The following is a 27,379-nucleotide window of genomic DNA, read 5'->3' as shown; positions in this document are numbered from 1 at the left end:
GGAGCCAGCTTCTCCCCCTCTCTGGTCATTTCATGGTTAAACCTGGAAGGCTGACTGCCCGGGAGAGAATCGTTTCCCTGCATTAGGAGACAAAGCCACCCTCCCCTCGCCCACCCACCCCCCACCCTCACCCCCTCTTCCCACTCCCCGCCACCTTCCGCTCTTGAGGAGCTTCTAAGGTGTACGGGCAAATGTGCCTCTCAGCCCAGGGAAGGGTTAATGATCATACAACTCCTTGTTTTCTATGGCAGCCCGAGGATTTTAATGTCTGCTAACCCTACCACTAACACACATTCTTTTCGGGGTGGTGGGGGGAGCGGGAGGGGGGAGAGAAATGCTTCTGTGCTCTAGTTTTAAAATGCAAAGGTATGATGTTATTTGTCACCATGCCCAAAAAAGTCCTTACTTGATAACTTTGCCAGAAGAGGGAGAGAGAGAGAAGGCAAATGTTCCCCCAGCTGTTTCCTGTCTACAGTGTCTGTGTTTTGTAGATAAATGTGAGGATTTTCTCTAAATCCCTCTTCTGTTTGCTAAATCTCACTGTCACTGCTAAATTCAGAGCCGCTAGAGCCTGCGCAATGGAATAAAGTCCTCAAAATTGAAATGTGACATAGCTCCCGACATATTCCCCATCTCTCTGGATTCTCTTCTCCCATTATTACTGCTCACCAATTCATTTTCAGACTTTGCACTTCAGGAGCAATGGACAAATTCAACAGTCTTTCAACACAATTCTCTAAGTGCTGCCTTTGTGATTTCTTGAAGGTAAATCTTTCTTACTCTTTGCAAGCATGTGGGCATTTGATTTCATTTTATTCTCTTTTGCCGTTTTTTGGTGGGCTGCATGCTTTCTGCCTGGGAGTGGTATTCACTTGTAAATTACATTGTTTCTGGGCTGGGGGGTGGGAGGGGGGACTGGAATTGGCAGACTGCTGACTGTGCAATATTGTTGAGGGGGGCCACCAGAAAATAGCTCTGGGAAATAAGTTGCATTTGCACGGCAGGCAATCAGGGATGGGGAAAACTGCTGCAGGTACTTGGGCTGACTTCCACTTTTGCAAGCTTTCATGTATGTCATTTGGGGAGATTCCTTTGCATCCTATCTATAGTCAGAGACCGTGAGCCCACCCCCACCCCCGGGGCGCGAGTGGGGGGGGAGGCAGAATAGAAAGTCCCAGCTGTTTTCTGCAGGTGCAAATGTGCTCCTTTGAACCCTGGGGGCTGGTCTCTCGGCAACTTTGTCTTGACTGGGATGCCGGTGACCCATGGGCATGTGTCCGGACTGGCATCCGGGGGCTGGCGCTATAACTTTTGCCTGTTATCTTGGTGGATCGACTCCTGGTGCTGGCTCTCTAGGCACTCACCTCCAACTCAAAGTTAGAGGGAAATTGAGTTGGCTCTTTGGGAAATCAACCTTTGCGCCTCTTGCTGACCTTGCATATTCCTATAGACCGAGCAAATGTATACTGTATAAGGAAAGCGGAAATTACTCGAGCAGCAGCTGCCTGTCCAACTTCTCCCTTCTGGGGAGGGCTTTTGGAGGCAAAAGTTTAGATGTGGGCTTTCAGGGCAGGGAGGGAGCTCGGCTCTCTCCTTTGGGTTTGCTGGTGGCAGGTCTCTCAAGGAGGTAAACCTGGCTAGCTGTGGATGCACTGACCTCTCTCTGGGCTTCTCTCCCCTGGCCCCGGTTCAAGTTTCCATTCCTGACACAATCAGAGCCTTGGAGACGGGTGTTTTTTCAATTTGCTAACACTTTTGTGCCGAGGGACACTACCACCACCAAAGCCAGGACTGTAATTGCCTCGCAGCAGCTCGATTCATAAATGGTAGCTGCTGCTGCTGCTGCTGCTGCTGCTGCTGCTGCTGCTGCTGCTGCTGCTGCTGCTGCTGCTGCTGCTGCTGCTGCTGCTGCTGCTGCTGCTGCTGCTGCTGCTGCTGCTGCTGCTTCAGGGCAGCCTTCATTCACTGCTCTTTCAGTCTTCGGGGGGGGCCTTCATTAGTCGACTGGGGGACTTGGGGATTTCTGGGACCCACATGCCAGGGGGCACCCGCCAGATCCCCTGGAGGGGGCACATGGATTTTGACCCTGAGAATAGTAGTGTTCGAAAGGGCATGGAAAGCGACCAGTTGTCTTTGTCTGGGTTCCTGTCCAACACACAGGCATGTGGCACAGTCCACGTCATTACATCGTACCTACATGTTGGCACAACTTTTGTCCTCTGGCAACCAACTTGCCAAGTCCTTCTGTCCTGTGAGCAGAGGCACTTTTCGGAGATGGAAAAACCCATGGGGAGTGACTTTTTTTTCCCTCCTGTACCTTAACTGGGCTCCAACCCTAAAACGCAACTGAGGGGGCCACCAGGGTCCTGGTCACAGGCTTAGTTCTCTGCCCCCCCCATCTCCCACTCCACAGGATTGCGAATGTTTCTAAGTCATAGTGTTAGGAAGGAAGGGGTGCAAAAGGCAAGCCAGGCAATGCTCAGGTCATTTGACTGACCTGCCCCAATCCTGTGCTGCTCTAATCGGAATGCAATGGGAATAGTCCCTTTACTGGGGGAGGAGGGGGAGAAAAAGACCCACTGGGATTCCGGCTGTGTAGTGAGCTCAGTGTTTGAATGGACAAAAGGCCGTTTACCCAGTCCCCTGGTATACCTGCCCTGGGTGTCCAAATGTAACTAGATGCTTTCATAAACCCCACCCACAGAGCAGCACATGTTTCTTAAAGTCCTCAGCTTTCAATTCACATCAGCCACATAATACCCACCCTGACCTGCTGTAAAAGACCTGCAGCCCAATTGTCACACCTCCGTGAGTATTTTCTTATGAATATTACCCTACAATTTCCTTGGCCCCCTTGACTGGAGCCCAGACATCTTGAATCAATTGAGGGGCCATTTAATTAAAATTCAGATCAAAGAAGTTTTCTCTGTAGATTGGGTTCCTGAAGGACTTTGGAGGGAACGGTGTTTTGAGTTGAGATTTCTTTTTCTTTCTTCTCCCTTTCTTTTTTTCCTGATTATCGTTCCTTTCTCTTTTCCTTTCTTATTTCGTTCTATTTGTTCTTCCTCCCTTTTGGTAAAATAAAGGAGCCACAGCAAATGATGAACATATGGGTCGACTTCTTTCAAACTTTTCACTCACAGGCAAGCTCTTTATTGTTTTCTTTTTTGGAACACTGTGTGGATAAATTTTCGGGTTCTCTCCGTGGGTGTACTGGACTGTTCCCTTGGCCTTCATTAGAGGAAAAACCACTAGAGGATCTATCTTGTCCTAGGACTAAAGTGCTGATGTTTATCTTACAATGTAATCCAGCTGAAAACTGAAAAGCTCAAGTTGTTCATTACTGGAGATTTATGCTTCTAACTGGCCTTAGTATTTTATATTTGAATGAGCTATTAAAGACCTAAAGTTCTGACATATATATATATATATATATACATATACTTATAACTATGCCCACATATATGTATATACATCTATGTATGTGGATAGATACATAGATAGAAAGAAGTGTTGAGTCCCCTGAAGCTGTTGGCTAGACAATTTTTCCAATATATTGTTTTTCCTAAGAAGTGAGGAATTAGAAGTCATTTGATTACAGGTGCCTAACCTCAGCTCAAGATCTTCAGAGAATAGAGTTGCATGAAATTAAGGAGGGAAGAAGATAAAAAAATGAGACAATCTAGAAATGACCATACCTAGACAGTGGTTTAACTTTTGAGATTATTCAAGGGCGCATGGTCTTTTTTAAAGAAAGTATTGAAGTCACATTAGGTTCTGTTTGGGGGGCATTCATTGGGGTTTTCAATTGGAATTGTGAAAGAAGAAGAAAAACATTTCCAAGTAAGAAAAATGGAAATTAGATGCTTGCTAGTTTCTTATAGCCTCAGTGGATTTGGATATGTGGGTGGTTTCCATTCAGAGGTGCCATTGAAAAAATGGAAGAAATACTCAACCTTCTCTTCACCGCCCCTTCCATCTCATGTTGGTTATTTATAATGCTTTGCTGTATGTTTTACAAGCATTTACTAAATATTTATGCTGTGTTAATGAGAGTCAAGGGTTTGGGTTCTTTGCCAAGTGCAGGAATAAAAAGTCTAGCCACAAATATGGAGATCTTAATTAAAATGACCTAGCAAACTTTGAAACTGATGTAAAGCGATTAAGTTGAGAGTTCACAGAGTGCAAAGTTAGCGGTCAGGAAATAAATGATTGTGTCCAGGTCTTCAAAGCAGAAAGGGTTGGGTGGGAATGCCATTGTGATGAGGTTCAGAGAAGCCTGTTTTAGAATGATGGCTTCCAGTTGCTGCTCCATGTCCTACCTGCCCAGGAGACATAATTCATTTTACCTACTGTCCCCGCAGAGTTTCCATCTGACTTCACTGATGTTTGATAAGACCAAGAGGGGGTGGATGCTTCTTAAATTTGAAGACTTTTTAGAAAGAGTCAAAGCATTGAGGCATGAGTTGACACCATGAAAAACCAAATGGTCATTTAAAAATTGGTTTCATTTATTTATTTATTTGTTTGTTTGTTTATTTGGGGGGGGGGCGATAGACTTGGGACTCAAACCTCAGGAATCCATCTCTTGACTGGGTTACTCTTCTGTGTGACCAGCCAAGTCCCATCATTGAGGGAAGAGGGTCCCTCTATCTATTTAGCTACAAAATGGAGATAGTGAAGGGAGTGAAGGGAGAACTGTTGTTGGGGAGAAAAAAAATAACGAACAAAAAAAGTCTTTGAAGTGCTTTGGCAAGTTACACATATGTGGTCGACATTTGCTATCGATTTGTCCATCGATTTTGATTGGATGAAACAGACTTGAAAATTCAGAAGTAGAAGTCCATTTGAGGCAGTATTGCGTAGAGAGTAGAGGGTAGAGAGCTGGCTAAAGAGTCAAGAAGCCTTGGATTCAAGTGCTGCCCCTGATATATGCTGACAGTGTGACCTTGAGCAAGTTACTCTATTGTGCCTCAGGCAACATCTTAAGACTCAAAACTGCCCAGCAGGTTGCCCCTTCTTTGTAAAGAGAGTTTCCATATAAGGATCTCCCTGTATGAGAGATCCAAAAGAAGTCTATCTGTAATGATCCAGTATAATTTCTGATTTCTCATATTTTAATGGATTCTGGTCCCTCTCCTTCCCTGTCCCCAGTGCCATCTTTCCCTAGTTGTGATAACGGCCTTTTTACCACAAATAAGAAATCTGACTTTTTTTTAAACAGACAAAGATATGGAGATTTATAGTATCATTGCAAGACCTTTTATTAATATAATGGAATGGAATAAAATGTTCTGGCTAATCACATGTTCTGGTTCATAGAGAGTTGTCATATAGCAAACACAAACAACCAATTTTCAAAGCATTCTAGTAATTAAATGTACTTAATATCAAATAGAACACACTGTGATTTTAGGAGGAACTTGAAAAGCAATTATTAAGAACTCCTCTGTGGGGCAGCTGGGCGGATCAGTGGATTGAAAGCCAGACCTAGAGTTAGGAGGTCCTGGATCCATATCTGACCTCAGACACTTCCCAGCTGTGTGACCCTGGGCAAGTCACTTAACCCCCATTGCCTAGCCCTTACCGCTCTTCTGCCTTGGAACCAATACATTTTATTGATTCTAAGGAAGATAAGGTTTTTTTTTAAATCCTCTGGTTCTTTTTTGGGTACCCTTAGGTGAGGCATTTAAACCCTGAGGTTCTTAGTTTCTTCATCTATATTATGCTCTGCATAAAATAGATGAGCTCTCTTTTACCTCCCAGCCCTAAAATGCTGTTATCATCACATAATCTTAGAGTTGGAAGCAGAGGTGTTCTGGTAAATGTTTAATGACAGGGGGAAAAAGTGTACACAGGACCCACTTTTATGTATAATCTAAACAGCAACATTTTCTCCATGCCTTTCTTAAGTGCATATGATCAACAAAACAATGAATTAAGTTCTGATTTGTAGGGTTTCAAATTTCTGAGGGGTAAATGTTCACTCTTGAGTGTTTAACTATCAGCTCTCCCAAGCTAATCTGAACTGACTCAAGCACTCTCTGGTTGAAAGGACTCCCAGAGATCATGTAGGAACCCTCCTGAGACATCTCTAATAAAAGATCATTCAGTGGTTCCTTGAAGACATCTCATGGAAGGTATTCTGCTTCCTCCCAAAGAAGCTCATTCCCCATGTGGATGGCTCAACCTATACAAAGTGCCAATTAAAAGTGGCACTAGAGGGGGCAGCTGGGTGGCTCCGTGGATTGAGAGCCAGGTCCAAAGATGGAGGTCCTAGGTTCAAATCTGGTCTCAGCCCCTTCTAGCTACATGATGCTGGCCAAGTCACTCAACCCCCATTGCCTGGCCTTTTACCACTCTTCTGCCATAGAATGGTATTGACCATAAGACAGAAGGAAAGGGGGTTTGGGGTTTCTTTAAGTGGCACTAGAATACCACTTTACAGAGATGATCAAAAAAAGGAGGAGGGCACAATGAAAAGAATGTTGATTCTGGAATCAGAGACTCTGAGTTCAAATTCTCATTTACTGGACAAATCACCTAAGTCACTGAACTCTAGGGAGCCTCAATTTTCTCAACTGAAACATGAAGAGGAAGAGGAAGGGGAAGGAGTTGATGGTTTCTGGAGTCTTTCCTATTGCTTTCTATTCTCTTTTGTTCCTGGCTTATCAAGCCAACTCTGATCCTTCTGTGGTTGCCGTCTTATAGAATGCTGGAGTTTGGGACCCCTCATCCTGGGGAAATATGACAATGCTTCTGCTTGTTTGGCAGGTGAAGATGCATACTGTGTCCTCTGTCCATCTCTTCTACCTGGCCCTGTGCTTGCTCACCTTGACCAGTTCAGCCACAGCGGGGCCAGAGACACTCTGCGGTGCCGAGCTGGTGGATGCCCTCCAGTTTGTATGCGGAGAAAGAGGTTTCTACTTCAGTAAGTTGCCCTCTCCCTGGTCCCTAACTCCTCGTGTTGGAAGTGTTTGCTTCTGTGGGTTCCCAACAGCAGAGTATGCACGTGTGAGACATTGAACCATAGGACCCACCATTGGCTGCTCTGCTCAACCTCTGAGATTCCTCGCCTTGAAATAGGCATCATGTTTCAGAGAAAAGTTGGCAAAGGAAGCCATCTGGGGAATGTTTAATATTCTGGTTTTTCACTGTTCTTGATTCTCTCTACCCTTAAAGCAGCATGGTAACAGCAGGAAGTCAGAGGATCTCAGTTCAAATTCTGCCCCTCTCACTTAAGATGTTTGGCAAGTCACTTATTTTTAGATGACTCAGACTGCTTTTGTATAAAATGATGATAAAAGGGATTGGTGAGGCAGCAAGGTGGCTCAGTGGATTAAGAGCCAGGATCCTGGGTTCAGATGTGATTTCAGATACATCCTAGCTGTGTGACCCTGGGCAAGTCACTTAACCCTCTTTACCTAGCCCTTACTACTCTTCTGCCCTGGAAACAATGCACAGTATTGGTTCTAAGACAGAAGGTAAGATATTTTTTTTGTTTACTTTGTTTTTTTTAATGAAGGGATTGGACCAGAGGGACATCCCTTCCAGCTTTAACTCTGTGATCCTATAAGTCACAACTTCCTTGAGTCTTGGTTTACTCCCCTATAATATAAATGGAAAGAGATAGAAGGTCCCTTCCAGCTTTGAATCTGTGATCTTAGGCGCTATGAAATGAGGGCATTGGACAAGATGGCCTGGAAGGTATGTGCATGTCTGGATGTGTATGGAAGCACAGATACTTATTTTCAAAGAATACCTAATTCTGGGTTAAATATATGTTCCTGTGCTATGCTGAAAAGAATGCCAATTCAGGAGTCAGGGGACCTGGATTCTAACCTTGACTCAGGTTTCTTTCTGCTTTCTTCCCTCACCTGGGCAACCACAGAAAAATCATTTTCCACTGCACTGGCCCCCCTTCCTTATCTACAAAATGAGGCCAGTAATCCAGAGGACCATCTCAGAGAGTTATTACAGCTCCAAATGCTTTATCCTTTTGGAGGAAGATGAAAAAGACCCACAGGCAGAAATTGACTACCAGGTTATCTAGATGATCGGTGCTGAGACCAATTAGAATGATGGGACATGGGTCATGGCGACTAATACAATGTGGAGACATTATACATGCAAACTGAAGTCCCAGTTTGTTCTCAGGAAGATCCAATTTGTGATTTTAGGAAAAGCTTAGCATTGATTTGGGAGATCTGATGAACTATAGTTTCTTACTCTTCAAAGGAAAGGGAATCTTCATGAAAAGAACCAAAGGCACAGTAGGGTTGTTTGTTTTTTAGTGAGAGCTGACTAACAGCATGTCATTTTAATGCTTCAGGGGTGCTTAGATCTTCCCGGTTACAATATACACTCGTGAAATGCATTCAAGCTAATCAAACCCCCTGGATTCACTTTGTCCCACAACATAGGGCAGGGAAGGATTCCAGAACCAGATACTTCTCCTAAGAAGCTCTATGGAATTTCAGACTTCCACTGGTCATTGACTGGCTCTTAAGACCCAGGCAATGAGATTCTGGCCCACGTCAACTATGAGTCATCCTGAAAGGTCTGCATCACCATAAGGCAGAAAAGTTTTCTCAGTTCTCCTCTCAGCTCTAAAGAAGAGATTCTCCTCTCTTATCCTCTTCCCACATTTCTCTCTCCAGGCTTAGAGATGATTGATTGTTTGATCTCTCTACTGATTCTGGAGAGCTCCCTCTTTAAGGGAAAGGTTGGGGAGGGACAGTCCTATGTTTGGTGCCTTCTACCATCCTATGGAATGGATGGTTATCCATTTCTAGGCAATGATTGAATGAAGTGGAGATAATTTATTTTCTCAGGAGAGATCATTTCTCTCTAATTCTTTGAACTGCATATTAACAAATCCAGAATATAAATGAATTTTAAAGAAATCAAAAGGCTTTTTAAACATAAAATTGAACTTGGAGGAGTAACCTTCTGACATAAAATGTTATTTTAAAAATGTCCAATCTTTCTGTGAATCACTGTTCATTATTCAGTTTTCAAAATTTCATTGTCTCCCACTTAGCCCAATATGGATTTTTTATGAATTTCAATCATCTTCTCTTCCTGCTTCCATTCATTTAACTACCTATTAGGTCTCCACTTTGTTTAGGCCTGCCAAAAAGAAAATATGACTAATAATAAAATATACCTCCCTCTTATAAGGAGACTAATAGGTGTGGAATGAGACATGCTTTGTTATACATGGTCAAATTTGTTTTGCTTAAGTGTCCTTTATTAGAAATGAAGGTTCAGTGCTTGGCAGAGGAGACAGAATCATTAGGAAATGGCATGGATTTTATTTTGATTTTATTTAATTTTTTTTAAATAACCCTTACTTTTCTAGCATCAATTCTAAGACTGAAGAGCAGCAAGGACTAAGCATTCAGGGTTAAGGGACTTGTCCAGGGTCGCATAGCTAGGAAGTGTCTGAGGCCATATTTGAATAGCATTGATTTTGAAAAGGAAAATATCCATAAAGCTTTATTTTTAAAAAATCCAAGAATCACAGATTTGGAAAGGACCTTGGAGGTCATACAGACCAACCTCGCTCATTTTATAGATGAGGGAGTCCTTAAGATATTAAGTAACTTAACTCAGATCATATAGTCAATAAGTAACAGAGCCAGGATTCAAACTCCAGCCCTGTGATTTCAAATTGAACAGGAGATGCACTGGCCCATGCTGCCCCATGCAGCTAATAACCATGAGCATTCCAAAAAGTCATCCTCTGACTAGCCATTTAAACTGGAAAATGTAATGTGGCTTACTCCAAGACTCCACTGCATAGACCATAGAAATAGAATCCTTTTGTACCCATGAAGCTTATCTGTGTGTGAATTAAAAAAAAACAGGCTGGAGAGCAGAGATTATTAGATCTTTATAATTGTGTTACATATGCTCACCACCCCCACAAGATAATCCAAATTCTTTAGCAATGATCACAGAAACCATTTTCTGCATGTTTCCTAGGGTTAGGTTTGGAATCCAAGGATCTTCCCCTTTCCTCCTCTCCAGGAGGAGGGGTGAATAAAGGTTGTTGCTGAAATTCTAATTCAGTAAATTCAAGGAGTAAGAGCAATGTCTGAAAATTTCTGATGTTTGGAACATGACTTCCAGGGAGAAAAGTATCCTCTGAACTCAAGGGATCCTCTATTCATACTATTCTCATTGCTTCATTTATCTGTGAGACAATATTGTTTCTGCTGATTTACAAAGTGGAGTGATTTCTGACATAAGATCCATCTAAGGGCCCTTCTGATCATCATCCTCAGAGCACAAAAATATTCTTCTTACTCCAAGGAGAACAAACTGTTAAGATCATCTCTTAGTCTCATTCCTTTCCATCAGACTCATTTTCTAACCAACTTCCATCAAACCTAGTCTAATATTCTTTTTCCCAAATCCAAACCCAACATAGAGAAGACTCCCAATCAGATATCCCCTGGTGAATTCCCTCCAAGATAAGCAAATGAGATAGACACTCTCATAACCGGAGGAATCCCAGTTTAAGAGAGATGTCAATATGAATTTGCAAGATTTCAGCTCTCCTCTTTCTTACTAGGTTTCACCAGAAATATTCAGCAATATTTAAGACTGCCAAAATGTTTGGAAGTTAGTGGTAATAGTTACTGTTTTATGACCAAGATGTCAACTGATTCTAAATTAATCAGTTGCATTAGAGAAAGAGATTGATAATGCGCCTTGCATCTCAGCCAGGTACTCTTATGGGTATTAACTGTCATCAATAAATTTTTATTGAATTCTCTTCTTACCCCCTTTGGAATAGGAAAAGGAGATATCTGCCCTCAAGGTTTACATTCTTCAGAATGACTTTTGGTGTAAAAAATGTAAGTTAGAGAATAACAGTCCTAGAATTCACTGGAAAGCCCAAATTTTAATGTACATGAAAGCTCTTGTTAACATAAAGGGCTATGAAAATGGCTTATATTTTCATGGTCTTTTACATTACAGGTTTTGTGCTCATTTGTTTTACTCCTTCAGGAATATAGAGAGAAATCTCTCAACCTCTTATACATGTTATATTATTCATCTATTCAATTAATTATTATCATTGCATCCAAAGATCATAGATTTAGAGGTGAAAGCAACTTCTAATTCAAACACCTCATTTGAAATATGAGGAAACTAGACCCCAAAGAGACTCATTCAATTGTTCAAACTCACACAGGAGGTAAATAGGAGTATAAATTTGAAGTCATGTCCTTTGATTCCTAACCCAGTACTCTTTCCACTATACCATACTACTCCTCAAGATTGCCCATAAGACCTCAGTAGAATAAAAGATCTTTCTAACCATTAGAGTTGTCCCAAGATGGACTGTAATACTGGAGAAGAAATGAGTTCCCCATCCCCAGAAGCCTGGTGATCGCCTATAGGGGTGGAAGATTCTTAATCAGGGACAGGTAACCCAGATAACCTCTGAGTTCCCCTACAACTCAGAGACTGTATGATATTTTTTCACATAAGCCACATTTCCATGACTTCAGAGTGAAAGTATTTCATAAGCCTTCCTTTCCCCATAGCCATATTTTTAGTAAGAGTGGAAGACCTCATCCATAATTAACCCAAGTTTCACAGATGTTTTGTGAGATTGAATTCCAAATGAAGAATGAATGGTCAAGTCTGACCCATGGGTCGTAGTAAGAGATATTAACTTCTAGACTCAAACGCTAGGTATTCTATGAGAATATTAGTGGAAGAATAGGTACCATAACATGCAATGATCACAAAAAAAAAATATTGGAGACAACCAGATGCTGGTTTAGGTGAAGACCAGTCAAGAGGCAGGGAAGCAGGATATACCCATCTCTAAAGATACCTTCAAGAGCTTGGTTTTGTCAAGAGTTTACAAAACCTAATTCAATCCAGGAAATGTTTTTTGAGGAGCTATTATGTTCTAGGCACCATAAACCAATTGCCTTAATGCATTGTGTTATAGTTTCATATGTAGTATTTTACCTGACTGTAATTATTTTAATAGTTATGCCTTGGGACCACCAAGCTTGATAGGTGATTATGAATAGAATTGGTTCCCAAAACGTTAACTACACTCTAAATGATCCTCTAATTAGAGGGTACTAATGAGAGCTTTCAACCTACAAAAACTTGGCCCAAAAGGCACCCTGAGCATTTCGGAAATCAACTACCCTGTTATTAAATAAACAAGTGTGGTGGGCTACCCTTTGTATCCAAAGATGGTGCTTTCTCAACAATGAAGGTGCTGGGTTTGAACTGATCCATCCAGACTCCTAGCTTCTCCCCCTTGTGGTCAGAGACGTCCATTGGTTACACAGCAAATAGAAATTAAGGTACCTTTGGTGAGGATAGATTCACATTCCTCCTTATGAGGCGAATCAGCCTATATGAGAGGGCTGGTTCTCATAATCTTGATATTATCATCATTATAACCCAATAACAATGCCTCAATTTCTTAAAGGATTCCAAGATGCTTTTCTCTCAACAGTTTAAGGAAGCAGTATGATACAATGTGGAGAACACCTGCTCTGCAGGCAAATGTCCTGGGATCTAATCTTGCCTCCTATGCTTATTTCCTATGTGAACCTAGACAAATGATTTAACCCCCTGAGGTGCTTTCTTAATCTATACCATGGCAGAATTGGACAAGTTGACATGAAATGCCCTGCCAGCTTCAAATCTATGAGCCAAAATCATTTCACTAATATGGGTCTCAGTTTCCTTGTCTATAAAAAAGATGGGGTTGGACTAGAAGACCTAATGGTTCCTGCTGTAGAACTATGATCCTTCTTCTCCTCCCTCAAACAGGTTCTTTTTACCAAATATCTGAGCATTACAATTAAACTCTGCATTCCTCTATACACTCATCAAAAAGCTCTTTTGCCGAGGTGTCTTATCCTTCCTGTGTATATTTATTATTATTAATATTATTACTTATAATCACCATATAATTATTACAGGGCAGCTGGGTAGCTCAGTGGATTGAGAGCCAGACCTAGAGATGGGAGGTCGTAGGTTCAAATCTGGCCTCAGTCACTTCCTAGCTGTGTGACCCTGAGCAAGTCACTTGACCCCCATCGCCTAGCCCCTTACCACTCTTCTGCCTTGGAGCCAATACACAGTATTGATTCTAAGCAGAAGATAAGAGTTTAGAAAAAACAATTATTATATGCAGTGACAATACCATACTAATAAAGCCTTGTATTTATATAGTGCATTTAAATCTCCCAAGTTACCTTCTTAAAGTAATTTTGCCATGGTATGGAGACTAGAGTACTAGATTTAGAATCCGAAAGTCCTGGATTCAGTTTCTACCTCAGGTGTTAATTAGGTGTGTGATATAAATGAATCACTATTACTTCCTGAGCCTCAGTTTCCTTATCTTTTAAATGGGGATAAAAGGAGCCCCTACCTCATGAGGTTGTTGTAAATGTCGGATGAGATAATAGATGTAAAGCAATCAGTAGGTCTTAAATGATATGAATAAATATGTATATATATATAATATGTGTATATAATATATGTCTATGATCATTACTACCATGATCATTATTATTAGCAACATTGTACAGATTTACTGGGATGAGTTTATGGAAAGATAAAGACAAGAGTTATAAAAGAACCAAACAGCCATGGATGTGTTGCCACTTCTAAATCACTGAAAAGTTCTTCCAAGGAAATAAGATCATAGAACTACTGAAGGAACAAAATATTCTATTCCTTTATTCTCAAGACAATCTTCTACAGAAATTAGTAATTAGTAATAATAATAATAATAATAATAATAATAATAATAGCCCTGATTTTCAGATGAGAAAATTAAACCATGCAGAGTCGGGGAATTACCTCAGCTTTCACAGTCAATATTGGAGGCAGAACCCCCAAACCAGATATCCCATTTCTGACTTAGGTTGCCTCTTGGTGAGGCTGTCTGGAATACAGACAATAACAGAAGAAGAGATATATTCTTCCAAAGTTTCAGGCCTAGCATCATAACCTAATACAGTAAGAACAGACCCTGTGCAATTCATTTAATTCGCTTTGCTTCAGTTTCCTCATCTGTAAGAAGAAGGAAATGACTAACCACTTCTTTGCCAAAGAAAACCCCAAATGATGTCATGAAAAGTGACATGACTGAATCAACTCAACTACATAAATGAGACACACTCCCCAGTCCAACTCCCTCATTTTACAGATAAGAAAGCTGAGACCTAGAGAAGGTTGATGACTTGCCTAAGATCATGCAGGAGATCAGTGGCAGAGACGGGGCTTCTTGACTGACTGGCTAGACTCATGGACTATGGTCTAAACATTACAGTATGCTGTCTCCTATCAAGAGAATTCAGCTCCATTCAATTCCATTCAGTCCAACAAGCATTTACTAAATAGTAGATATCCTAAATAAGCATTTATTAAGTATCTCCTATATCAATCAATCAAAACACTTTTACTAGGAGCAGCTAGGTGACTCAGAAGATAGAGAGGTCCTGGGCTCAAGTCTGGCCTCAAATACTTCCTAGCTGTGTAACCCTGGACAAGTCACTTAACTCCCATTGCCTAGCCCATACCACTCTTTTGCCTTGGAACCATTACACAGTATCAATTCTAAGACAGAAGATAAGGGTTTAAAAACAAGAAAAAGCATTTACTAAATGTTTTCAACATAAATCAAAGAGCATTATTAAGTCTCTGCTGTGTGCTATCCACTGTGCAAGAACAGAAATACACATACAGAAATGTAGAAATCCCTGCCCTCAAGGAGGAGAGGGACAGGTAGTCATAGAGAGGAAAGGAGCAACATGGATACAGAGAAGTCAATCAATCAATCCCCCAAATGCAAAATACCCAGAGGACAGACACTGAGCAGATATTCCAGTGTGGGCAGATTGATCCTGAATCATTCCACAAGAAGAAGAGAGGAAGTTGCAAAAACAGTAACAGTCTTCCCTTTCAAAGATTTTCCTACTCTTTACTGTCTGGAAAGACTAACTATAGTTACACGATGGCAGCAGCAACAGCAACAACAATAATACTATCAATTATTAGGAGCCTCCCTGCAAATTACAGCAAATGACTTGTAGAACTAGATTAGTAAATGTTTTATCCCTGGGAATTCCCTAGACCAATGAAATCAGAAGTTTGATTATATTAAAATATTGTGATTGATAATAACAAAAATAATCCAAATGAAAATAATGGCAGCATGCAACGTGCTTTACATTATGCAAAGCACTTTATAAAGTTTATCTCATTTGGTCCTTATAACATTATGGGAGAGAAGGTGCTATTAACTCCATTTTACAGATAAGGAAACTGAGGCCCAGGAGCATTTTAGATTTAAGAAAACCTCCCCTTGCCCTGCAAATATCTCTTTTTTTTTAACCTTAATTTCTGCCTTAGTATCACTCTAAGACAGAAGAGTGGCAAGGGCTAGGGCAATTAAGGTTAAATGACTTGTCCAGGGTCACATAGCCAAGAGGCATTGGAGGTCATATTGCACAGCTGGACAATATCCAAGGCAGAATTTGAACTACAATCTTCCTGACTCCAGACATATAGATATTCCATCGGTTAAACCAGTGGTTTTGATTCTGCAGACCCTTTCAATGGCAACAATATAAATTTTGTCAACCCCAGAGTGATTTAATATTCTATTCCTAATATTCTTTTAGATGTATTTATTAAAGGAACAAGCATGTATTAAGCGCCTAATATGTGCCAGGTACTATGCTGAGTGCTTTACAAATCTCACTTGATCCTGATAATCCTTGGACTTAAGTGTGACTGTTGCGTTCATTTTACAGTTGAGGAAACTGAGGAAAGTAGAATTTAAGTGCTTTTCCCAGGGTCACACAGCTAGGAAGTGTCTGAGGCTATATTGGAACTCAGGTCTTTCTGATTCCCAGAGATCTAACCACAGTGAATTCTAGTCACTTCAGGTCTTGCAATAATTACAGTAACTTTTGTCCACCAGAAGCTTGAAATGACCACAGAAATAAACTTAAAAGTTTCAAACATGTATATATCTATTGTCATAGGACGAAATAGGGCAATTGAAACCTAATCGAGCAATTCTTTCCCGCATAAGATGCTGTGAAAGAATTTGTGGAGCATTGAGTTGAAAAACCCCTAAGTGGGAATCATTGAGCTACACTATGCAGGAAGCACGTTGAAAAGCTAGGTTTAAATAAAATATATCGATCTATGTATTTGTCATAGGAATGCCCCTACTCTACAGGGTCTCTCCTCCGTTGTTGCATGTACAACATAGTAAAAGAAGACTGGAGACCTGGAGTCAAGTCTCACATGTCTCTTAAGAGCTATCTGACCCTGGATAAGATTTTTTTACTTCATCGGGCATCAGTTTCTCCCATCAAAGAAAGGGATAATAATAGTCCTAAGACCTCTCTCAGAGGGCTTGGTGAAGATCCCAATAGAGCAAGGGATGCAAAGTGCTTTGTAAACTCTCACGTGTTCTAGAAATGTTAGTTGTTGTTATTAATAAGAAGAATACTTGGGCTCTCCAAACTACGGGGAATGGAAAGCTTTCAAAATCTAGAGACCCAGCAGAAGAAATTAAAACCATGTGGGAAAAGGGTGAGGCTCACATTATTCCCATCATTCAGTCTGCTACTGAAGTTGTCTTAAAGATGATTTCAATAAGTCTACAGAGGGGATGCTGATGTTCCAGTGTTCAATTACAAAAAGCAGTTATTTTATTCATAGCAGAATATTAAATGGAAATTAATATTATTCATTTCAATAGCAGTATACTGACTATTTCTATCTAAGCCCCATCAAAAACATCAAGAACAAGATGAGGATGCTGGTGATGATGATGATGATGATGATGATGATAACAAATCTACAACAAAATCACAAATCTGGACAAATATACTAGTGTATATGTCCATAGAGCTTTGGGTTTACCAGACACTTTATATACATTATATCATCTGAGCCTCATAAACAATCCCACAGAGTAGACAATATCATCAACCCTATTTTTGCAGATGAGAAAATTTATACTGGCTTGCCTGAGGCAGGATTCAAATCCAGGCCTTCTTGCTGCCTCAATGCTCAATCTTGGTGCTAATGGACATTTTCAAGTCCAATGTAGATAGCTGCTTTCAAAGGATATTTATCAAGGATGTGCCAGTTCAGGTGCCAGTTGGATTAGACAAAACTCTCCAATCTCTTCCAGCTCAGAGATTTGGGATTCTGAAGCTCCCAGCATTCCTGGGCTTGCATTTAATTTGGCAAGGATCTTGATGACTCCTTTGGTGCATTTGGGGGATAGGTCTCCCCTGGAGCTGCAGCTTTGGGCAAGATGCCATGGCAACACCACTCCAAGAAACACCTCTCCAGGAAAATTCCAGCAGCCTGGGAGATTCAAAGGAATGACTTTTCCTCTCTCTGGAAGTTCAAGTCCCCAGACCTTATTAGCTGTTAGGCTAAGGAGATGACAACATTGCTTTCTGTTTGTCTTTATCTATAGACTAGATCATGTTTAAAACCCAGAAGAAAAAAACTGTTACTTGACATCTGATTCCTTAACTGCAGTTAGCTGTATGCCTATTTAATGCATTGTTTAGTCTCATATTGGCTAACGCCACTTAACGAAGCACTCGGCTAGAGCCGGCATTCATTCTTGGCATGGAGGTCCCCTCTCACTTTTTCACTGAACCTTAAATACCAAGAAAAACCCTTTACTTACTTTACTCCTGGCATATTGCTTTATTCAATTGGTCTGAACCTTTGCACAGGGCCCTCTGCATTTGTCCTGAGATAATTAATGGCTTTGCAATATTTGATCAGCAGCCGCCACAGTTGCAAAGAGGAATTATGCAACTGGCAGAGACCACACAGTCTTCTAATGAAAACCTCTTGCATTAAATGCTCAGGCAGTGTTTCAGGGCAGGAAAGTCACAATGTGACTTCTAAAAGCAACATCCAAAGACTGGATTCTTACATGATGGTCCAGCCTGTAGAAGGCAGTATGGTCTATGTGGTAAGGGAAACTGATCTGATCTCAGCAGATCTGGGTTCAAATCCCAGTTTAGCTACTTGTTGCCAAGTGTAACTGTGGATGAGTTACTCAATCTCTCTAGACCTCAGTTGCCCATTTGTAAAAGATTATACTGGGGGGGGGGGTTAAATTGAATACCTCCAAGGGATTTGTCCAGAGAGATTGCAAAGGGTCTATAAATTTAGATGAGGAAAAAACACTAATATCTAACTGAAATATAGATGACACAATGGATAGTGTACTGGGCTTGGAATTGGGAAGACTTGACTTTAAACCCAGTCTCAGAACTTACTTGCTGTGTGATCCTGGGCAAGACCCTGTTTGCCTCACTTTCCTAATCTGTAAAATAAACTGGAGAAGGAAATGGCAAATCACTCCAGTATCCTTGCCAAGACAACCCAAATGGGGTCACAAAGAGTCAGACATGGCTGAAAAATGACAGAATAGCCACCAACTGAAATTTAACATTTCTTTTAATTATGAGCTTTAAAAAAGTTCTGAGAGAGGGTTTACAGAGTTATATGAGTTACAGGCTTACAGGACCCATGAGACCAATAGAGTCCATGACATACACACAAAGGTTAAAGGCTTCCTTCCAGCTCAAAATTCTATGACCTCCTAATCTCTTCTGTAGGTAGTAGAGTACTGGGCTTGGAGTTCGGAAGACTTCGGTTTGAATCCCACAGACTCTTACTGGTTGTGTATGAAGTCAGGCAAGGCACTTAGCTGTTTATCCTTAGTTTCCCAATCAATGAAATGAGTAGGATAATAACACCTATCTTGCTCTGAGGTTGTTTTTGAAGATCAAATGAGCTTATATATGTACATATAATTTTCAGTAAAAGTTAAATACAATGTGAGCTGATGTTTTATGACCATAATGCTAAAAGGTACCTTAGAAATCACCAAAGACAACCCAGTCATTTTACAGATAAGGAAACTGAGGCCCAAGAATGCTTGTTCAAAGTGACATGATTATGGTCAGAGCTGGGACAAGAACCCAAGAAATTTTCTTGACTTCCTAGATTCTTCATTCTTTTTGTTCTTGTTGAGTTATTTTTCAGTCATGTCTGACTCTTCATGATTCCATTTAGGACTCTCCTGACAAAGATACAGGAATGGTTTGCCATCTCCTTTCCCAGCTCATTTTTTACAGATGAGAAAACTGAGGCAAGCAGGGTTAAGTGACTTGCCCAGGGTCATATAGCTACTAAGTGTCTGAGGCCAGATTTGAACTCAGAAAGAAAGGCACTCTATCCACTGTATCACTTAGCTACCCTCCATTCACTTTTACCATAACTGTTTCAGACTTGGATGTTAAGTGTAAAATGGAAGGAAGAACCTGTGCTGTGAGAAGTGCTTTTGATTATCTTCATTAATGCTGATACATAATGCCACAGAAACAGTTAGAAAACCCATTCCCACAAATGTATACCATGGCATTGTGTCTCTGTGTTTCTCTGTCACTGTCTCCCAAACCCAGGCCATTCCAGTGGGGTCTCTCCTTCCCAGGTTCCATTTAAAGTCACAGTCAGACTGTTATTGTATATTCTATCACTCCTACTCTTGGATTGCTCTCTCCAATGTCAACTCAGCTCAAGCTGCTTTGGAATGACTTTATAACACAAGGCTATTGGAAAATCTGAAGCACGGTGATGAGTTATTGGGCCAGTCATTTTTGCTGGAGTTTTCAAAAGTCAACACTGCCCCAGACCAAGAGGGATTTTTACTCCATTTTCTGCAGAATCTGTCCTAAAAGCCCTCCTCTTTACAGTCTTAATGCAATGGAGTAGATTCTTTGATTCTGAAGAATTCTCTAGCAGATTTAGGGCTAGGAAAGACCTCAGAGATGATGTAGTCTAAGCTTTTAATTTACAAAGTTAAAAAAATAGAGACAAAAGAGGTAAAATTACTTGTCCAAAGTCACATAGTTACTAAACAGCAGAGTCAGAATCCAAAGCTAATTCCTTTGACTCTAAATCCAAAGTTCTTTAAGCTACAGCAGGCTGTATTCATTATCTTCTGGATTCCAATATCCCTTCTTTTAACTTTAAAAATATGCCCATCATGTAGCCAATTCTCATAAGTACCAGGACGATGCGCCATTTTCCCTGATGAAATAGACCTTTCATCATTGACATATGATTGGGAAAGTCGGCATGAAGCCAACCCACATGCAGTCAAGTCCTAATATGTGCAAAACCAGGGGAGGGAGTGCACTTTTGGGAATCCTGGGCAATTTCTGGCCAATCTTAGGGATTTAGTCTCCTCTCCCAGGAAAAGCTTTCCCTCCCCTTCAAATACATTGTTGAAATTTCACTTGATGTCATTTTCCCCACTTACCTTCCAGTGGAAAATGAATGGGTTGGTCTAGACCCAAAGCCTCCTTCCAGCTCTGACATCATCTGATTGTGGGACACTAGGGAGTGTTGAAAGTCAGGGTCCAATCACAAAGGCTGGATCATTATTGGTCCTGGAATGACCCAAAACTGATTCTGACAAATCAGAAGATTCATGGGCTAGGAATCATTTTATAACCTTGCCTTTAAAAATAAAAAAATTGTTTGTACTAGTTATTTCAAATGATTTTGAGTGCATCCCCACTTCCTAATTGTCAAACCTGATTTTTTTTTTTAGGATGGCCATTAAAAAAATAGACTGGCCATCAATTTGAGGCAGTCATCAGAGTAGAAATCTGAACATCTCTACCCAGAGTAATTTTAGTTAATCAATCAACATATACTTTTTTAACCTTTCTTTCTTAGTATCAGTTCTAAGACAGAAGAGTGGCAAGGGCTAGGTAATCAGGATTAAGTGGTTTGCCCAGGGTTATAATAGTTGGGAAATTTCTGAAGCCAAATTTGAACCCAAGTCCTTCTGACACTAGGCTTGCCACTCTATCCACTGTGCCACACCCAGCTGCCCCTCAGCATGCATTTTTAAGTGTTGAGTTGTTTTAGCCATTCATTTATTTAACAATTAACTATCTTAGTCTGTCATCATTTATTAAGAATAATTTTAGGGGGCAGCTGGCTCTCAATCAGTGGATTGAGAGCCAAGCCCAGAGATGGGTAGTCCTGCTTAGCCCTTAATGCTCTTCTGCCTTAGAACCAATACACAGTAGTGGTTCTACAATGGAAGATAAGGGTTTAAAAAAAGAATAATTTTATTTACTTGATCAACAAGCTCTTAATAAACATTTACTATCCATCAGACACTGTACTAGCCATGGGGACCCAAATAAGGTAGAAACTAGCCATTTTTAAACAACTACATCGTTCTTTGTCTCAAAATCACTCAGTGCATTTTTTTGATGTTAAAATAAAGTGTTGTCAGTATAGAGTGGCATAAGCTATTTGCCACTGGAGTGGTGATCAGGAAGACTTGGATTCAAATCCTACCTGAGATACTTTGCTAACTAGTTCTTCCTCTCTCACTTGACCTGTGGGTCTCTGGATATATCACCCTATTTCTCTGGGACTCCTATTACAAAAATAAGGAATTTAAAGGACAGCATTATGTCAGAGTTACTAAAAGACATGAGTTTAAATCCTGAATTTGCCATGTGCTGGCTGTGGGATCCTCAGCAAGTCATCTACCTTTTCCGTGCCTCATTTAATTCTCTAAGGAGTTAAGCCGCAAATGAGCCAGTGATTTGTATCAGTGGAGGAGGTTTGCTAGCCAAGGGTTCCAGACATTGATGAAGGATTAGACCTAGGCCACCTCTCGCTGCTGATATTATTAATAGGAATAATTCATGGAAAGTAATTCTTAGTAGAAATAAAAGTAAAAAGAATCATGAGTAATAACTATGTCAATTATTTTGTTAGTCTTTTTGTCAGGAGGGGCAATATCTCCCCTCCTGAATACTTTGAACTAATGAAGACATTAGATCATCAAAACTGCTCTTTCTACAATTCTAGATAGTCTGTGAACTGTTTTATATGTATGACCTCCTCTGAACTTCACAGCAATCCTATGAAGTAGGTAGTACAGATATTATGCCCACTTTGCTAAGGAGGAAACTGAGCTAAACGACTTGCCTGTGGATATACTAGTAAGAATCGGAGGCAGGATTTGAATCCAGATCCTCCTGGTTGCAATGCCTCATTTGTCCAAATCTTGAGTTTCACATCAACCTGCACAGTGCAAGTTTTCTGCTTTACAGATAAGAAGCTGAAGCTCAGAGAGATTGAAATATGGCAAGGGAAATGCTAAGGAGATGGCAAGTGATACACTGAGCACAGACACTTATCTTTAGCCCAGGTCTTAATTCTATTAACAAGAACCCTTTCTCATTTTCCATGACACTGAAGATGGGTACAAGGTATAGGAAGTCAAGCCTTAATCAATCGACAGACACTTATTATATTCCCACTGTGTTCTAGGCAACATGCCTCCCATGATCCCTCTTTTTCAGTTGGGTCAGTGATGTGTGTGTAGTCGTTGTTTTCAAAAAACTAATTCTCTTGGAAAGCTTTCCACAATTTGAAAGTTCTGTTGACTAGTTTATTCACTCCAATTGGTCGCCAACTTGAAACCACCAAAGATAAAGGCATCGTAACATCTTGCCCCTGTGTCCCCTACATTCCTGACGTACGAGTCAACAGGTCTTCCATGAAGAAGCTTAACTTTTCCTACGTATTTTGAGTTTTATGTTTCTTTCCATTAAAGTTTCCAGCCACTCATAGACATATTTAGTTTGGCAATGAGAAGCAGTGACTCATGGAATGAAGAAATTTGAAAGCAAAGCTACTGAAAATGGATCTAATTTCTGTGTGTGCGTGTGTGTGTGTATGTATGTGTGTGTGCGCGTGTGTAATTTGGGAGCCAGCGATTGATAATTTGTCTAATTTCTCTGGGTTTCATCAACTGAAGCCCTGCCAAATATTTGTGCTGTATGGATGCTTTGTTATTCCTGAAACGTATAACGAACTTCAGCTGTGACTCTATCTAATACAGTCAAAATGTAAGACTAGCGTTGGCTTGTTTTCTCATTGTTTTTGGCTGAGCCCCCTCAATCAATGGGTATTGAGTGCAAAAACAAGATCATATTGAAACCATTTTCTGCACGTTCCTTCCTATGGATCCAACCTTTTCACTTTTTGAATTTGCCAAGCCTGAACAAATGGCCTCAATTAAAGAGATGACTGTCTTGGATGGAGAGGGCGCCCAAAGTGGAATGGGCTTGCTAAGGAGATGACAGGCTCCCCAGAATGCAGGTCTTCAAGCAGATGACCAACTATTAGAGATGTAATGTGAGGGACCTTCTGGACAGTTAGGTGGGATTATGTGATTGGAGAAGACCCTTCCAATGCTGATATACTCTACATCTGCCAAATAATTGTATTCCCTGGGGATAGATAGGTGGCTTAATGGGTTGAGCCAGACCTAGAGACATGAGATCCTGGGTTCCAATGTAGCCTCAGATAGTTCCTAGCTGTTTGATCCTGGACAAGTCACTTAACCCCCATTTCCTAGCCCTTAGTGCTCTCCTGTCTTGGAACCAATACACAGTATTAATTCTAAGCTAGAAGGTAAGTGTTGTTGTTGTTGTTTTATTGTATTCCCTTTATTATTTCTCTCTGAACTTTATGTAGGTATATTTTTGGCTGGGGTAGCCATCTCTCCCAAGGAATTCCAACATTCTTGCTTCTTCCTATTGGGCATGTACTTGAATATGGAGATGAAATTTATGAAGGGGTAGTCCAATAGGCATCTTTCAGCTTTCCATTAATATGGTCAGACCATAAGTCTTAAATACACATACACATACATACACAGGCTCGGAAATGATATTATTATTGTTATTCAGTAATTTCAGTTGTTTCCAACTCTTTAAGTCCCCATTTGGGGGATTTCTTAGCAAAGATGCAAGAGTGGTTTGCCATTTCCTTCTTCAGCTCATTTTACAGATGAAGAAATGGAGACAAATGGAGTTAAGTGACTTGCCCAAGATCATAAAGATAGTAAGTATCTAAGAACAGACTTGAATTCAGGAAGATGAGTCTCACTGACACCAGTCCTGGCACTCTATCCACTGTGCCACTTGCCCTGAAAATTATAAAATATATTAATATTCCAAGTCCATATGGCATTTCTGTAGGTTAGGTCAGTGAGGAAAAGAATATTTGTTAAGTGAATACTCTCAGGCATTGTGCTAAACATTGGGGATCTAAAGAAAGAAAAAATATATAGTTCCTGTCCTCAAGGAGCTCACATTCTAATAAAGTACTTTGAAGAGCTGAGTAGACAATTGTGGAAATTTCCATTAGCACAAAATGTAAGTTTGAGGGAAAAAAAGAGTTTCCCAAAGCACACAGCCAAGAGGGAAAAACCTAGGGCTGATCTCTAAAGTCTGGGGCACATCACTTAAATGCCTTGAAGTCATCTGGTGTGTGGCTGGTATGTGCAGACACCCTTAACCTAGCTTTAAAAAAAAAGAAAAAAAACTAAAGCAGAGGAGTTCATCTCTTAGGAGAGACCAGGCTCAACTGGCTACAGAAATATTTTTCTGGCCAATAAGTTAGCTTTGATTTATGATGGGAAAGTTTGGTTTTATAATCAAAGCAACAGGCTCTCTATGCTCCAAGGAGTACAGAAAGCAAACACCATGTGGCATGGCAGAGAAATGCAGTCATTTGAGGGATATTAGAGGCCAAAAGGTACCCATTGGTTGGCTTGGCTTGATTCTCTCCTCTCTCAACACAGACCTTACCAGTCAGGTCTTTGATCAGAACCATAATTATTAAATCTTGCACACAGGACCAGAACCCAAAAAATGGTCCTGGGTCAAGCTGGAGGGGAAGAGAGACTCTAAGAAGAAACTACAGGCTTGGAAATATGAAGTTTTGTTGGGGAGCTGGGGGTGGAGAGGGAAAGCCCTGTCCAATGATGAGAGACAGACTCAGGACAGGTAATGTCATGTCACTTCTCCAGGTCTCCATTTCTAGAACTGTACAATGAGAAGACTGGACTAGATGGCTTCAAAGTTATCTTCCATTCCCACAACTTTGACTTTATTAATGATAATATTCACACACGGGGCTACAATCTGCCCTAGGGAAGGAACAGGACACAGTGGATTTCCCAGAGAGGTAGGTCCTACCACTGATCTAGGATGTGGCTGCCAGTTGGAGGAGGGTTTAGAAGCTCAGCATCTGGTAGCTTCTTATTAAAACTCATAATTCTTGTTAACTACCAAGAAAATTAGTTGAGACAGCTAGGTGGCACAGTGTTTAAGAGCCTTGGAATTTACAATGAAGATCTGAATTCAAAACCTGCCTCACTTACTAACTGTGGTGACCACCCTGAGTAACTCACTTAACATCAGTCTGATTCAGACTCCTTTGTAAAATGGGAGGAATAATGGACTTTCCTCACAGGGTTTTTGTGAGGATCCAATTAGATTATATAAAGGATATATATGTATAATATATTATTATAATAATAACATATATAAAGGATACATATGTATTCTTTGCTAACCTTAGAAATGTTTATATGAATGCTAGCTATTTTATAATTATTATTACTAACTAGGTGCTAATTTTACTCAGTTACCTGCTAAAAAGAGTATTAGTATAAAGGTTCTCTGTGCCTTAGGTAAGAGCTCCAGTCACCCCACCCTAGTTACCTATCAGCTTTGGACCCAAGCTTTGTATAAGCAAATTGGACCCAACCATTAGTAATTCATGTGCTGACTACTGGGCAAAAGGCTTCTTATTTCCTTAGTCCTGATTTTCCTTGGAAGTAACATTGAACTGCTCCAAGGATAACCCCATTGCCTGACCTTCTGTGAACTGGAAACACTAATTGCTGTGGCTGCAATTTCCACACCAGCGGTTGGGCCAGGAACCGAACTTCAGCTCTTAGGATCTTGCCAGGGTTTTTTCCTTCCCCCTTTCTTTTACAACTCCCTATCCACCCCCCTCAAAGCCCCCACTAGTGAAAGCCGAAACACTTCGAATAAAAGTTATTTATCTTTGCAATAAGTAGATGAATGTGTCTCCTGCTCTTAATCCTATGACCTCCTTGGTCATTTTTAGCCAGGTTCTAATGTTTCTTGTCATCTCAATTTGATAAAAAAAAAAAAACTATTTGGGATTTGACTCAAGGAAAAGAATAAAATACATGGTCCAGAGAAGCTAAAAAAGGGTTTTTAGTCAGTAACTTGAAAGCTGTAATAAGCTAGAAGTTGAAACAGGGACTCTTTGCAAAAATGTATCCTGGAATTAAAAAGAGACTCTAGCAAATGTCCCTCCCTGCTCATACAATTATAGACATTAGATGATAGATGCTAAAGATACAAAGATCATATACAATAATGAATCAAACCAGAAGTTTACTGAGTTCCTACTATGCACCAGGCAGCCCTGCATGGGACCCAAGACTAAAGTGAGATAATCCTTGCCCTCACGGAGATTACCTTCTCCTGGGGAAAATAATATGGCTTGAACTATTCAAGTTACTCTTCTAGCCCTCCAGTGGTCTACATGAACTGGTTTCTTTGAGGGAGGATACTTTTATCCCTTATGAATATAGAGTTTTCACAAGTTAAAAGCCTCCATCTTCTCCTGCCCAAAGATATAATCTATAGAAGACCTGGGAGAAAAAGAATTGTGTCTGGGAATCAAGGGATCTGAATTCTAGGATATAAGGAAATTAGTATATATTAACCACCTACTATGGGCCAAGCATCATGCTAAGCCCTAAGACTACAAGGAAAGGTAAAAGATAGTCTCTGCCCTTGAGGAGCTTACAGTCTCACAGAAACATATTGAAGTTACTCTTCCTTGTGACAGGAAAGATTTGGACCTTTCTTTACCCAGTCTCCCCAAGTCAGAGTCTTTTGGAAAATGTTTCCTTCTTCCATTACTGATTCTCCTCCTATATCAATAGGGGTATGGTTCATCCAGAGCCATCTCCATTCTGTAAAAAGTACCAAAGGCTTGGAGATAGTGCATTCAATCAGAGGTTTAAAGTTCTGGGTTAGAATTCCAGCTTGGACTTGAGGGAAACACGTAATATCTTGGGTTAGAAAATTCCCTTCCAGCTCCAAAATTCTATTTTCCTACATCTTCAATATTTGGAACAATGAAAAGGCAACTGGACTTAAGAAGGGTCAGGAGATGAATTTGAGTCCTGCCTCTGTTTGACTCTGATCAAGTCACTTAACTTTTCTCTCTATTTACTTGCCATTAAAATGGGAATAATAGCACTTGGAAAAGTCAATAATTGTTATAATAAGCAAAAGTTATTATAATAGTTGATATTATTACCAATGCAATTGTTCTGTAACTGGTAGTATACAGTAAGGCTGTCCCCCCCACA

The 27,379-nt window shown here is 40.5% G+C and overlaps 1 protein-coding gene across 5 annotated transcripts in view; it reads left to right on the top strand.

Moving 5' to 3' along the window:
- Positions 1–363: 363 nt before the first annotated feature.
- IGF1 (insulin like growth factor 1) overlaps positions 364–27,379 on the top strand; it is a 119,860-nt gene continuing 92,844 nt past the window's right edge. The window contains exons 1-2 of one of the 5 annotated variants that reach the window (XM_007503328.3): positions 364–765; positions 6,775–6,931. In XM_007503328.3, the coding sequence (XP_007503390.1) occupies positions 703–765; positions 6,775–6,931 (220 nt within the window). In that variant the 5' untranslated portion in view covers positions 364–702. Of the gene's footprint in view, positions 766–2,609; positions 2,809–6,774; positions 6,932–27,379 lie in introns of those variants that run through there. The other 4 variants (XM_007503332.3, XM_007503331.3, XM_007503333.3 and 1 more) reach the window with 4 other exon arrangements.

Source organism: Monodelphis domestica, chromosome 5, assembly GCF_027887165.1.
Source record: "Monodelphis domestica isolate mMonDom1 chromosome 5, mMonDom1.pri, whole genome shotgun sequence".
Lineage (NCBI taxonomy): Eukaryota > Metazoa > Chordata > Mammalia > Didelphimorphia > Didelphidae > Monodelphis > Monodelphis domestica.
This window is presented reverse-complemented; position numbering and strand designations above follow the sequence as displayed.